Source organism: Dipodomys ordii, unplaced genomic scaffold (assembly GCF_000151885.1).
Source record: "Dipodomys ordii isolate 6190 unplaced genomic scaffold, Dord_2.0 Scaffold31, whole genome shotgun sequence".
In the NCBI taxonomy this organism is placed as follows: Eukaryota; Metazoa; Chordata; class Mammalia; order Rodentia; family Heteromyidae; genus Dipodomys; species Dipodomys ordii.
Genome location: NW_012267247.1, coordinates 4,129,129 through 4,143,226, shown reverse-complemented (window position 1 = coordinate 4,143,226; position 14,098 = coordinate 4,129,129). Strand labels below are relative to the sequence as shown.

Genomic DNA, 14,098 nt, shown 5'->3' with positions numbered 1-14,098 from the left:
TGAGCCTAGGATCACCTGAGCCCACAAAACTCAAGACCAACCTGGGCAACATAACTAGATCCGGTCTCAAAAATAAACAGACCTGGGTATGGGTGGCTCACGTCTGTCATCCTAGCTACTCGCGGGGCTGAGATCATGGTTCAAAGCCACCCCAGGCAGGAAAGTCTGTGAGACTCTTATCTCCAATAAACTACCAAAAATTGGGAAGTGGAAATGTGGCTCAGGTGGTAGAGCACCTGACTTGAGCGTGCACACACACACACACACACACACACACACACACACGCACACAAAGCGCCCAGGAACAGTGCCCGGGCCCTGAGTTCAAGCCCCTGACTGGCACAAACAATAAAATAAATAAAATTAGAGTAGCCTATTATTAGTATTATTATTTTGGTAATAAAAGGCACGCTCTTGCTACTTCCGTGTTTGAGGTTCGAGGAGAGAGCGTCTGGAATGAGAAACGATAAAGGTGACGGATGACATTTGAGGGTTTCCTTGCACCAGGCTCTTTAAGATGTCAATTCAGCAAATACCTCCCCTTTTCAGTAAATATTTCTTCCCATCGTTGTCCAAGCGACTATATTGAACAGCTGCAGGGTTGGCGCTCTGGGGTTAAGAGTGTGCTTACCGAGGAAGCCCGGGATTATCTTGGTGTTCTTAACCGTACTGAGTTTTCCCCACAGTCCCAAGATTCTGCAGCCTTCCAAAACCTCAGCGATGCTCCCAGTAGCCTCCGCCCCCTTGCGTCTTTCTCCCGCGTACAACCAAAAGGTCGCTAGCGCGTGGCCCTCCTCGCTGCCGTGGTCCCGCCCTCTCGTAGCGAGGCTTCCTATTGGAGGAGGCTCACGCAGCTCCGCCCCTTGGCAAACCTGAGCAGCCGGAAGCGAGCATGGCGGCCGCCGGGGCCGCGGGGGCCGCGGCTACGGATCTAGGTACCGTGGTCTTCGGGTGGGGTCTGTGAGTCCAGAATTACTAGGGAGCGTTGCAAGGGGGTGGGAATTGAGGTGTGTGAGAGGTCCTGCACGACGCGGGTGGGTGGGTGTTGGACGGGATGCCTGCAGAATGGGGTCAGGGCCCCTCTGGACGCGGGCTGAGGGTCAGTGGGGACAGGTTGCCAGGACTGGCCGGGATTCCCCGGCACGGCGCGGGCCGTCAAACCCGATTCCCTCTCTTCACTTCGTACCTCGGGTCCCCAGAAGTGATCCGGGGCAAACGCGCCGCCCTCTTCTTCGCTGCGGTTGCCATCCCGCTGGGATTGCCGCTGTGGTGGAAGACCACGGAGACGTACCGGGCCCCTCTGCCTTACGCCGAGATCAGTGGGCTGAACGCCCTGCAGGTGAGACCTCGGCGGGGAGGCCCGGGGACCGCCCACTGGGCTAGGCCTAGACCCTGCTAATTACCCTCCCCCCCCCCCCCCCCCCCCCCCCCCCCCCCCTGCAGCTACGGCTCAAGGTGCCAGTTACTGTGGTGTTTACCCGGGATTCAGTGCCTCTGGACGACCAGGAGAAGCTACCTTTCACGGTTGTGCACGAAAGAGAGATCCCTCTAAAATGTGAGTTCCTGTAGGGGTGGGGCTGGAGAGGAGGGGTCAGAGCTGCCTTTCCAGTGTACAGAGGTGATTGCATTGGAGGAGTATCAGCATCCCATAACCTTTCGTTTTTCTTTTCTTTTCTTTAATACTGGGATGTGAACTCCTATATGCTAGGTTACTGGTTGGTTATCTTGGATGATAGAGCTGGAGTCTAGAGAATGTTTGTGGTCAGGCAGGCCTCAAACCTCAATCCTCAGATCCCAGCCTCCTGAATAGCCAGGATTGCAGGCAGGCATGAGCCACTTGCTTGACTAAGAAAATTTAATTAATTAATTAATGGATTTGTCGGTCGTGGGGCTTGAACTCAGGACCTGGGCATTGTCCCTGAGCTTTTCTGCTCAAGGCTATGACTCTACTAATTTGAGCCACAGCTTCACTTCCAGTTTTCTGGTCATTAATTGGAGATAAGAGTTTCACAACTTTCCTGTCCAGGCTAGCTTTAAACCTACATCCTCAGATCTCAGCCCCCTGAGTAGCTAGAGTTGCAATTGTGAGCCACCAGCACCTGTCTAAGGTTTAGTAATAATTATAAAGATTTAAGAATTCAATAATTTAATTAACTAATTTAATACTTATTATAATTTTTTTTTCAGTGCTGGGGTTTGAAGTCAATGTTTGAATTCAGACCTTGCTCCAGCTCTGCTCAGAACTGGTTTTCTACCACTTGGGCCACATTCATAGTCTAGCTTTTTTTTCCTGGTAAATTGGAGATAAAGTCTTAAAGATTCTTCTGCTGGCTTTGAACCTTGATCCTTAGATTTCAGCCTCCTGAGTAACTAGGATTATAAGCATGAGCCACTAGCATTAGTGTAACAATTCTTTTTTTTTTTTTTTTTTGCCAGTTCTGGGGCTTGAACTCAGGGCCTGGACACTGTCCCTGAGCTTTATTCCTCAAGGCTATCACTCTACCACTTGAGCCACAACACCACTTCCAGCTTTTTCTATTTATGTGGTACTGAGGAGTCGAACCCAGGGCTTCATGCCTGCTAGGCAAGCGCTCTACCACTAAGCCATATTTCCAACCCTGTAACAATTCTTTAATTTCACCTAATTCCCGTGTATGTTTAGATTTCCCCAGGTTCTCAAAGGTATAATTTCATAGCTAGTTTCTTCTAATCAGGCTCAATATATTGCATTTCCATAAATTGTTTTGTCCTTTTTTGTGTGTGTGTGCCAGTTCTGGGGTTGAATTCAGGGTCTGGGCACTGTTTTTGAGCTTTTGTGCTGAAGGCTATCACTTTACCTCTTGAGCCACACAGCTCTACTTCCAGCTTGGGTAGAAAAGTTCAGGAGAACCCCTACCCTCAAAAAACCCAGGTAAAATGTACGAATTATCCTGCCCATGCAATTGTAACCCCTCTGTACAGTTTGTTCACAAATAAAATAAAATAAAATTAAAAAAAAAAACCCAGGTAAATATCAGTCTGGAGACATGTCTCAAGTGGTAGAGCACTAGCCAAGCAAGCATAAGACCCTGAGTTCAAACCCTGGTATGAGGGGAAAAAAGATTACTTTCTAAGTGGATATTGTTGTTACTTACTGTAGCTATTCATTGTCACATATTCTTTTTTTTTTTTTTTAGTTTTTTACTGGGATTAAATGGTAACATAAATTTCACAAATTTTGCAGTTTTGTGAGATAGTTAAAGTCACAAACACATTTTAACCTTCACAAGGCAAATTGGCATTATCATGGTCTATAATGTTTGTGAATTCTTACACATTTCTTTTTTTTTGGGTCCAGTTGTGGGTCCTGAACTCTGGGCTTGGGCGCTGTCCCTCAGCTCTTCAGCTCAAGGCTAGCGCTCTTCCACTTGAGCCACAGCACCACTTCCGGCTTTTTTCTTATGTGGTGCTGAGGAATCGAACCCAGGGCCTCAGGCATGCAAGGCAAGTGCTCTACCACTGGGCCAACTTCCCAGCCCTCTTAACACATTTCTTACACATAGGGTGATATGTACATTTCTTTCCTTTTGCTTAGTGTCAGCTGTTCCCTCTTTCCCTCTCATTCCCTCCTTCCCATTGCTGCCCTTGAGTTGCTTAGTTTGTTTTCATCAATGTCCAGTGCAGCTGATGGGTTCTGCTGTTGTATATTTTCCGGTTTCCCTCTGATTCTGTGTCCTCCTCCTAGCTTCCCTTAGATGTCATCACTTATTCTTGTAAGGAATCATCTTACTGAACTGTGAGTACTTTTTTTTGCCAGTCCTGGGGCTTGAACTCAGAGCCTGGGCACTGTCCCTGAGCTTCTTTTGCTCATGGCCAGCACTCTACCATTTGAGCCACAGTGCCATTGCCAGCTTTTTCTGTTTATGTGGTACTGAGGAATCAAACCCAGGGCTTCATGCATGTTAGGCAAATACTCTACTACTAAGCCACATTCCCAGCCCTGTTACTACTTCTTTTTCTTTTTGTTGGTCACGGGGCTTGAACTCTGGGTCTGGGTGCTGTCCCTGCACTCTTCAGCTCAAGGTGAGCACTCTACCACTTGAGCCACAGAGCCACTTCTGGTTTTCTAGTGGTTTATTGGAGATAAGAGTCTCACAGAGTTTCCTGCCCGGGCTGGGTTTGAACCTTGATCCTCAGAGCGCAGCTTTCTGAGTAGCTAGGATTAAGGCGTGAGCTACTGGCACCCTACCCCTGTTACTACTTGTAATAATTTTTTTTTTTTTTGGGTCGGGTCGTGGGCCTGAACTCTGGGCCTGGGCGCTGTCCCTCAGCTCTTCAGCTCAAGGCTAGCGCTCTACCACTTAAGCCACAGCACCACTTCTGGCTTTTTGCTTATGTGGTGCTGGGGGATCGAACCCAGGGCTTTATCCATGCAAGGCAAGTGCTCTACCACTGAGCCACCTTCCCAGCCCTAATTTTTTATTTTTATGGTTCTCTGATTTTTTTTGAAAATAATTATACTACTTCAAAAGTGGCCATTTCCCTCTTTCTTTTAAATATTTATAAGTTTCATTTTTCTTATTACATTGAAGTTTAGAAAGTACAGTGTTGAGCTTGGTACCAGTGGTTCACCTCTGTAAGCCTAGCTACTCAGGAGAATGTGATTTGAGGATCGAGGTTTGAAGCCAGCTGGAGCAGGAAAGTCTATGAGACTCTTATCTCCAATTAACCATTAGAAAACCAGAAGTGGTGCTGTGGGTCAAGTGGTAGAGTGCTAGCCTTGAGCAAAAAGAAGCTCAGAGTCAGCACTTACGCCCCAAGGTTCAAGCCAGGACTGGTGAAAAAAGAGAAAGAACAATGCTGAATAATAATGAGAAATAGAGGAGATTGCAGTAATTTTTTTTTTACTGACTTCAGTGAAATTGTTCTTAGTGTTTTGGGATTAAATGTGTCTTTACTAAGTGTGTATTTTTGTCATTAAATGTGTCTTTTTATTAAAGAATATTTATTGTATTATTTTGAGCTATCAATTGGAATGACCTTTTTTTTTCCTTTCACATACTGATATAATGAATCTTTTTTTTGTCTGTCATGGGGCCTGAACTCTGGGCCTGGGCCTGGGCCTGGGTGCTGTCCCTCAGCTCTTCAGCTAGCTCTTCAGCTAGCGTTGTACTACTTGAGCCATAGTGCCGATTTTTCTGCTTATGTGTTGCTGAGAAATCGAACCCAGGACTTCATGCATACAAGGCAAGCACTTTACCACTGAGCCACCTTCCCAGCCCCAATATAATGAATCTTTAATTAATTAATTAATTTTGCCAGTCCTGGGGCTTGAACTCAGGGCCTAGGTGCTTTCCCTGAGCCTCTCTGTGCTCAAGGCTAGCGTTCTACCACTTGAGCACAGCACCACTTCTGGCCTTTTCTGTTTATATGGTACTGAGGAATCGAACCCAGGGCTTCATGCATGCTAGTCAAGCCCTCTACCACTAAGCCACATTCCCAGCCCATAATGAATATTTTAATAGACTCTCCAGAGGGAAGATAGGCAGAAGTGAGAACCAGGTTGTCTTGTGTTTGTCATCCTTGCAGAAATTATTAGAGTTGACTGTGGCTGCTTGGTGCTAGGTCTTTGTAAACAACCAGTTTTCCATCCTCAGTTTTCTGGCTGGAAATGTGACCGATATCTAATGCTTGATCTTCTCATATACTGTTTCTTTCTCTTCAGACAAAATGAAAATCAAATGCCGTTTCCAGAAGGCCTATCGGAGAGCTTTGGACTATGAGGAGGAAGCCCTATCATCGAGCAGTGTGCATGGTACTAGAAGCAGTGGTCACAGCAATTCAGAAGATGCTTGCTTTTTTCCTTCTGATATTAAGTATAGAATTTCCATGATGTGGGCTGGGAAGGTGGCTCAGTGGTAGAGCGCTTGCCTTGCATGCCTGAGGCCCTCGGTTCCATTCCTCAGCACCACATAAGCAAAAAGAAAAAAAGCCGGAGATGGCGCTGTGGCTCAAGTGGTAGAGCCCTAGCTGAGGAGCTGAAGGACAGCATGCAGAGCTAGCTGAAGAGCTAGCTGAGGAGCTGAAGGACAGCATGCAGGCCCAGAGTTCAAGCCCCATGACCGACAAAAAAAAAAAAAAAAGAATTTCCATGATATGTCTGTCTTAGCTTGCAAAGCCTTTCTGAGGTGCCTTAAAGTTTTACCTTGGGCTCCTAAGGGCTTGAGAACAGACCTCTGACTTACCTGGCATTTGAGTGTGAATGGAGGAGTGGCCCAAGTGCTCTGAGGGGCGTAGGGGAGATGGAATGGTATATCACCTTCTCTTGTCTGCAGAGGCAAAAGCCATGTTAGCCGAGCCTCAGGACCAAGCAGAGGGCTCCCTGACTGTGTATGTGATCTCTGAAAACTCTTCACTCCTTCCCCAGGTAAGTAAGCAGTGCAGCTCAGGACCTCCTTTTTATAGCAGTGTTGTCTCTGTCTCCTATCTGCTACAGAAAACTCCACATCTCTCTTTGTGTTTGTGTGTGCCAGTCCTGCAGCTTGAACTTAAGGCCTAGGCATTGTCCCTGAGCTTTTTAAAATTTTTTATTTTTTCTTAAGTTTTTTTTATTGTGATTAAGTGATTACATAAATTTCGCAAATTTCACAGTATTGTGAGATAGTGATACTTAGTTAAAGTCACAAGCACATTCTAACCTTCATGGAGCAAATTGTCTTTATCGTGGTCTATAAGGTTTGTGAATTCTATGAGCTTTGACGATACAGTTATTTCTTTTCTTTTTTTTTTTGGTCTGGTCATGGGGCCTGAACTCTGGGCCTGGACGCTATCCCTCAGCATTTCAGCTCAAGGCTAGCGCTCTACCACTTGAGCCACAGCGCCACTTCCGGCTTTTTTTTTCTTTTTGCTTATGTGGTGCTGAGGAATCGAACCCAGGGCCTCAGGCATGCAAGGCAAGCGCTCTACCACTGAGCCACCTTCCCAGCCCCGGTATAGTTATTTCTAACACATTGGGTGATATGTACATTTCTTTCCTTTTGCTTAGTGTCAGCTGTTCCCTCTATCCCTCTCATTCCCTCCCTCCCATCGCTTCCATTGAGTTGCTTAGTTCGTTTTGATCTATGTTCAGTGCAGCTGATGGGCCCCTCTGTTGTATTTTTTCCCGTTTCCCTCTGTTTCTATGTCTTCCTCTTAGTTTCCCTCTGATGTGCACATACATACCATATATACGGTTAGCAGCATGGGGTCATTTAGTAATGCCAGCTGGGTGGAAGTCCTATGTTTCTCCAGTTTTGTTTACTTTGTTGCATCTCCTTATGTTTTGGATTTAACATCCACATATCAGGGAGACCATGTGCCGTTTGTCTCTTTACTCTTGGCTTACCTCACTCAACATGATTTTTTCTAGTTCCATTCATTTCCCTGCAAATGCCATTATTTTGTCCTTTCTAATGGCTGAATAATATTCCATTGTACATAGGTATCACAGTCTTTGGATCCATCCATCTGTAGTGGGGCATCTGGGTTGTTTCCATATCTTGGCTATTGTGAACAGTGCTGCAATGAACATGGAGGTGCACGTGTCCTTGTATATTGGTTCCTGTTGTTCAGGATAGATGCCTATGAGTGGTATGGCTGGGTCATAGAAGAGATCTATAATTTAGCTTTCTGAGGACCCTCCAGACTGCTTTCCAAAGTGGTTGTATAAGTGTACATTCCCACCAGCAGTGTAATAGGGTTCCTCTTTCTCCACATCCCCTCCAGCATTTGTCGTTGGCTGATTTGTGGATGTGGGACATTCTGACTGGGGTAAGGTGATATCTCAGGGTTGTTTTTGTTTGCATTTCCTTCACCACCAGGGATGATGAACATTTCCTCATGTGTTTCTTTGCCATTTGTATCTCTTCTTTTGAGAAGTCTCTCTTTAGTTCCCTTGCCCATTTAGTAATCGGTTTGTTAGGTTTGGGAGGGATTAGTTTCTTGAGGTCCCTGTATATACTGGATATTATTCCCTTGTCTGATATATTGCTGGTAAATATTTTTTTCCAATTAGTTGGCTGTTTTTCTAGTTTGGATGCTATGTCTTTAGCTGTGCAGAAACTTTTTATTTTAAGGAAGTCCCACTTGTCGAGTCTCTCCAATTTGTTGTGACCCTGTGTCCCTGAGCTTTTTTGCTCAAGGCTAGCACTCTACCATTTGAGCCACAGCTCTATTTCCTTCCTGCCCAGGCAAGTTTCAAACCATGATCCTCAGATCTCAGCCTCCTGAGTTACTAGATTACAGGTGTGAGCATAGGTTCCCGGCTCCACATATATTAAAAAAGAATGTCAGTAAAAGTTTATTTATTGACATTGGTTTGGGTCTTACTAAATCCAAGACTTAGCTGGGTGCTGGTGGCTCATGCCTGTAATCCTCAGGAGGCTGAGATCTGAAGATCATGGTTCAAAGCCAACCTTGGAAGGAAAGGCCGTGAGACTCTTTATCTGCAATTAACCACCAGAACACTTGGAAGTGGTGCTGTGGCTCAAGTGGTAGAGCACTCACCTCAAGCTGAAGAGCTGAGGGACAGCGCCCAGGCCCAGATTTCAAGCCCTATGATTGATTAAAAAAAAAAAAAAATCCAAGATTTATGTGTGGTGAAAGTACCAGTGACCATGTAAATTAGTGGGAAAAAAAAATCAGTAATATTTATAAGAATAACTGAGCTGGGCCGGGCGCTGGTGGCTCACGCCTGTAATCCTAGCTACTCAGGAGGCTGAGATCTGAGGATCACGGTTCAAAGCCAGCCCGGGCAGGAGAGACCATGGGACTCCTATCTCCAATAAACCACCAGAAAACCGGAAGTGGCGCTGTAGCTCAAGTGGTAGAGTGCTCGCCTTGAGCTGAAGAGCTGAGGGACAGTACCCAGCCTAGAGTTCAAGCCCCACGACCGACAAAAAAAAAAGAGTCTCAGGACTTTCCTACCCTTGCTGGCTTTGATCTTCATTGCCTTTTTTATTTTTTTGGTTGGTTGTGGGACTTGAACTCGGCCTGGGTGCTGTTCTTGAGCTCTTCAGCTCAAGGTTAGCGCTCTACCACTTGAGCCGCAGTGCCACTTCCCGTTTTCTAGTGGTTTATTGAAGATAAGAGTCTCACAGACTTTCCTGCCCAGGCTGGCTTTGAACCATGATCCTCAGATCTCAGCCTTCTTAGTAGCTAGGATTACAGGGATGACCACTGCGGCCTGGCTAAGATACCATCTTAACCAATAAGCCTGATGTAGTAGTAATCCCAGCTAACCTAGAAGTCCAAGGCTAGCCCTGGGCAAAAATTGTGAGACCCTGCCTGAAAACTAACTAGGGGGTAACTCAAGTAATAGTGTGCTTGCTACTGCTGAGGGAAAAAAAATGAAAGAGAATTTTAGTGAATATCTATGTACCCAACCCCATTTTGCAAACTCTAATGTAATAATATATCTGGAACCTGTGATCAACATGATTATACCCTACTCTGTTTAGTACCAGGTGACTGTGTTTTGTCCTTTTCTTTTTCTTTCTTTCTTTTTTTTTTTACTCTGGGCTTGGGCACTGTCCCTGCCCTCTCTAGCTCAAGGCAAGTGCTCTCACTTGAGCCACAGCGCCACTTCTCGTTTTCTGGTGGTCTACTGGAGATAAGAGTCTCATGGATTGGGGCTGGGAAGGTGGTTCAGTGGTAGAGCGCTTGCCTTGCATGCATGAGGCCCTAGGTTCCATTCCTCAGCACCACATAAGCAAAAAGAAAAAAGCCGGAAGTGGCACTGTGGCTCAAGTGGTAGAGCGCTAGCCTTGAGCTGAAGAGCTGAGGGACAGCGCCCAGGCCCAGAGTTCAGGCCCCATGACTGGACCGCCCCCCCCCCAAAAAAAAAAAAAAAAGAAAAAAAGAGTCTCATGGAGTTTCCTGCCAGGGCTGGCTTTGAACCATGATCCTCATATCTCAGTCTCCTGAGTATCTAGGATCTAGGATTATAGGCGTGAGCCACTGACACCCGGCTTTGTCCTTTTCTTTAGAGTTCAATCACATGTCTTTGAATAATGTATTTAGTTTAGTTTTTTTTTTTTTTTTTGGTCGGTCATGGAGCCTGAACTCTGGGCCTGGGCACTGTCCCTCAACTCTTCAGCTCAAGGCTAGGGCTCTACCACTGAGCCACAGTTCCACTTTTGTTTTTTTCTGCTTATGTGGTGCTAAGGAATCGAACCCAGGACCTCATACATGCAAGGCAAGCACTCTATCACTTCCAGCTCCTTTATTTAGTTTTGAACTTATATAACTACATAATATATATGTATTGCAGAACATCTGTATTTTTCAGCAACTTTAATTTTGCTCAAGATTTATCTTTGAGAGAATCATCTGTGCTGATATGTATAGTTGGATCTCTGTTTCATTGTATGAACATAATTTATCTGTTCTATTTCTGATGGGAATTTAGATTACTTAGCTTTTCACTATTTGATTTAATGCTGCTGTGAACGTTCTTGTCCTTGCCTCTTCGCCATGAGTTGGTTTCATAAATCAGACCTTCCATTTATGTAAATAATTCTGCTTTTCTTGCTCAGCATGTCTTCTGTTGGTTTCCAATTTACCATTTTACCCCCCTAAAATTTAAATGCTGATTAGACCTGGTCTTTCCCAGTGTCTACTGGGAAAGAAAAGACAATGGAAATATAGGAGAGCACTCATATAAGGTTCCAGCTCAGAAATGCTGAGTTAATAGCTCACCATGGATCTAGAGAGTGGGGTAAGCCTTTGGTTAATATCAAAAGGCAAAATTTCCAAATATAGATGTCAGATTGAGGCATAGTATCAGCACTTGGGAGATTGAGAAAAGATGATGGCAAATTTAAGGCCTTCATGGGCTATATAGTGTGACCCTATCGCAACAAAAGTAATCAAAACAGAGAGAACCTAGAGTGCTTTTCTGCTTTTTTTTCACTGTGTCATGGGCATTCTGTCCCTTGCTCACTCCTCACAGGACATGATGAGCTACATTGGGCCTGAGAGGACAGCAGTTGTACGGGGGATAATGCACCACGAGGCTTTTAACATCATTGGCCGTCGTGTGATCCAAGTAGCCCAGGCCATGTCTTTGACTGAGGATGTGCTTGCTGCTGCTCTAGCTGACCATCTTCCAGAGAACAAGTGGAGCTCTGATAACAGGCGGCCTCTCAAGTCCAGCTTGGGTAGGACACTGGGCTTGGCCGTAAAAAGGAAAAGGAAATGAGTTATGTGGAGCAAGAAGGAATCTGCAAACAAAGTCCTTACTACTTTCTTCTCTGATCTCAGCTTTTTCTTTTCCCTTCCCTCCTTCCCTCCTTCCCTCCCTCCCTCCCTCCCTCCTTCCTTCCTTCCTTCCTTCCTTCCTTCCTTCCTTCCTTCCTTCCTTCCTTCCTTCCTTCCTCCTTCCTTCGTTGCTTCCTTCCTTCCTTCCTTCCTTTCTTCCTTCCTTCCTATCTTCTTAAGTCCAACACTCTGCCACTTGAGCTATAAATCCACTTCCAGGTTTTTGGTGGTTAATTGCAGATCTCAGTTTCCTGAGTATGGAGGTATAGGCATAAGCCATGGGTGCCTGGCTCAACCTTTTTCTTTTTTGTGCTAGTCCTAAGGCTTGAACTTAAGGTCTGGGCACTGTCTCTGAGTGTTTTTTTTTGCCAGTCATGGGGCTTGAACTCTGGACCTGGGGGCTGTCCCTGAGCTCTTCAGCTCAAGGCTAATGCTCTACCACTTGAGCCACAGTGCCACTTCCAGTTTTCTGGTGGTTAATTGGAGATAAGAGTTTCACGAACTTTCCTGCCTGGACTGGCTTTGAACCTTGATCCTCAGATCTCAGTCTCCTGAGTAGCTAGGATTATAGGCATGAGCCACCGGTGCCTGCTCCTTCCAGCTTTTTGTTGTCAAAATGGAGATGAGAGTTTCAGAGACTCTTGCCCTGGCTGGCTTGAACTGTGACTCTTAGATCTCAACTTCCTAAGTAGGATTACAGGTGTGAGCCACCAGTGCCTGGCTTCAACTTTTTCTTAAAAACACTTAGCTTTTTTCATCCCATGTTTATCTTCCCTTTGGTTCTATGATAGTAACCCAATCCTATTCCAGAGGAGAAACAAGTTCATTTTAGGAGGGGGGTAGAGGCTGTCCCTCTTCCTTGATCCATAAAGCTGACTTCACTGACTTCTGTTTCTCTAGGGTATGAGATCACCTTCAGTTTACTCAATCCAGACCCCAAATCCCATGATGTCCACTGGGACATAGAGGGGGCTGTCCAGCGCTATGTGCAGCCCTTCCTGAATGCCCTCAGTGTTGTTGGCAACTTCTCTGTGGACTCCCAGGTGAGATTTTTAGGAAACTTCTCGAAGTTTCTACATACTTAATGTTAACATAGACCTCTCTTCTACCATCCCTTAGAGCTTGATGATTTGGTAGTACAGGTGTATGCATAAAGGCAGGTACTGACAGAGGCTGACATGGAAAGATGTGTGTGCATATTTTGTGTCTGTCCATCTGTCACTGTGGGCTGGTTCTGGTGTCTTTACTTTCCCTTGATGTCCAGCTCAAGGAGTTCTGTCAATGCCTGTTAACATGGCAACTTTGTTATGGCTCCCTTTAGAACGTACTCAGAAGTTGTGCCTAGAAGTTAATGCCATCAGTCGTCCTAAAGGAATTTATTTAAAAACAAAAGATGGACCAAAAGAACGAACCTCCTGTATCATTACTACATGTGAGTCTGGTAATGATAAAGATGTAAGAATGTAGCTTTCTACCTCTACTTTGGCCAAGGTATATCACTGTGACCAGGTAGGGAAAACACAGGAGAAATTTAGCAAGTCTTGGTAGGGGGAGTGGTTACTTCTGAATAACTGGCTTGATGTGGTTTTGTAGCCAATGACTTACGTGACTGTTTGCCTCTTTGTTAGGAAACCTGGTAAAAAATGGATGTTTTTCAAGCATGTAAAGCATTTAATTATTTTATTTCATATTCCTGTTTCTCTTAGCTCTGATTTATTTGTTTATTTATTTATGTGCTTATGTATTTATTTATTGGTGTCAGTCCTGGAGCCTGAATTCAGAGTCTGGGCACTGTCCTTGAGTTGTTTGTTTTTTCCTCAAGGCTAGTGTTCTATCACAGAGCCACAGCTCTGCTTCTGGCTTTTTTTGGTGGTTAATTAAAGATAAGATTCTTACAGAACCGCATGCTGGTGGTTCACACCTGTCCTTGGTTGTGTCCTTTTTTTTTGGTATCTTCTCCTTTTTATTAGCATACATTAGTAGTACAAAGGAGGATTCATAGTGAGACATTTCTACACATGTAAACCATGTATCCCCATCAACCTCACCCCCCTCTGAGATCACTCTCCTCTATCTCACTTTCCTTCTTAAACAATTTTAATAAATCTTATTGTTCTCTTTTCATAATGCAAATAAACTACACAGGCAATATTCTTCCTTATTCAACATCTTCATTAGCGCTCCCTACCCCCAGTACCATCAGAGTCTGTTTTACTTGCTGATATTCGTGTGTGTGTGTGTGTGTGTGTGTTCGTTCGTGTGTTCGTGTGTTCCTGGGGCTTGAACTCAGGACCTGGGCACTGTACCTGACCTTTTGTGCTCAAGGCTAGTTGATATTCTTTTGTGTGTGTGTGTGTGTGTGTGTGTTCCTGGGGTTTGAACTCAGGACCTGGACACTGTACCTGACCTTTTGTGCTCAAGGCTAGTGTCCTACCACTTGAATCACTTGAGCTATTGCTCAATTTCCAGCTTTTTTTGGAGATAAGAGTCTCATGGAATTTCCTGCCTAGGCTGACTTTGAACCTCCATTCTCAGATCTCAGCCTCCTGAGTATCTAAGGATTATGACATGAGCCATAATCTGGTACCTGGTACCAGACTGTTACCAGATTGGTATCTGACTTTTTTTTTTAAGTGTTTGTTAATTAAGGAGATTCATTAAGGTGTTTTTAGATATTCTGTATTATGTTTTACTCAGAATAATCTCTGCTTTCCTGCCCTTCCAGTACCTTATTGCTTATATATAATATAATATTTATATACATATATATATATGTATATATATATGTGTATATATATATATATATTTTTTTTTTTTTTTT

At 44.7% G+C, this 14,098-nt stretch overlaps 1 protein-coding gene across 1 annotated transcript in view; it reads left to right on the top strand.

Annotated features, from left to right (window-relative positions):
• The first annotated feature begins 880 nt into the window (after positions 1–880).
• The window catches only part of Pigs (phosphatidylinositol glycan anchor biosynthesis, class S), a 21,285-nt gene continuing 8,067 nt past the window's right edge, over positions 881–14,098 (top strand). Inside the window, exons 1-9 of the mRNA XM_013016291.1 lie at positions 881–935; positions 1,200–1,339; positions 1,444–1,555; positions 5,705–5,794; positions 6,315–6,406; positions 10,970–11,177; positions 12,178–12,320; positions 12,769–12,821; positions 12,906–12,913. Of these exons, the coding sequence (XP_012871745.1) occupies positions 893–935; positions 1,200–1,339; positions 1,444–1,555; positions 5,705–5,794; positions 6,315–6,406; positions 10,970–11,177; positions 12,178–12,320; positions 12,769–12,821; positions 12,906–12,913 (889 nt within the window). The 5' untranslated portion in view covers positions 881–892. The remainder of the gene's footprint in view (positions 936–1,199; positions 1,340–1,443; positions 1,556–5,704; positions 5,795–6,314; positions 6,407–10,969; positions 11,178–12,177; positions 12,321–12,768; positions 12,822–12,905; positions 12,914–14,098) is intronic.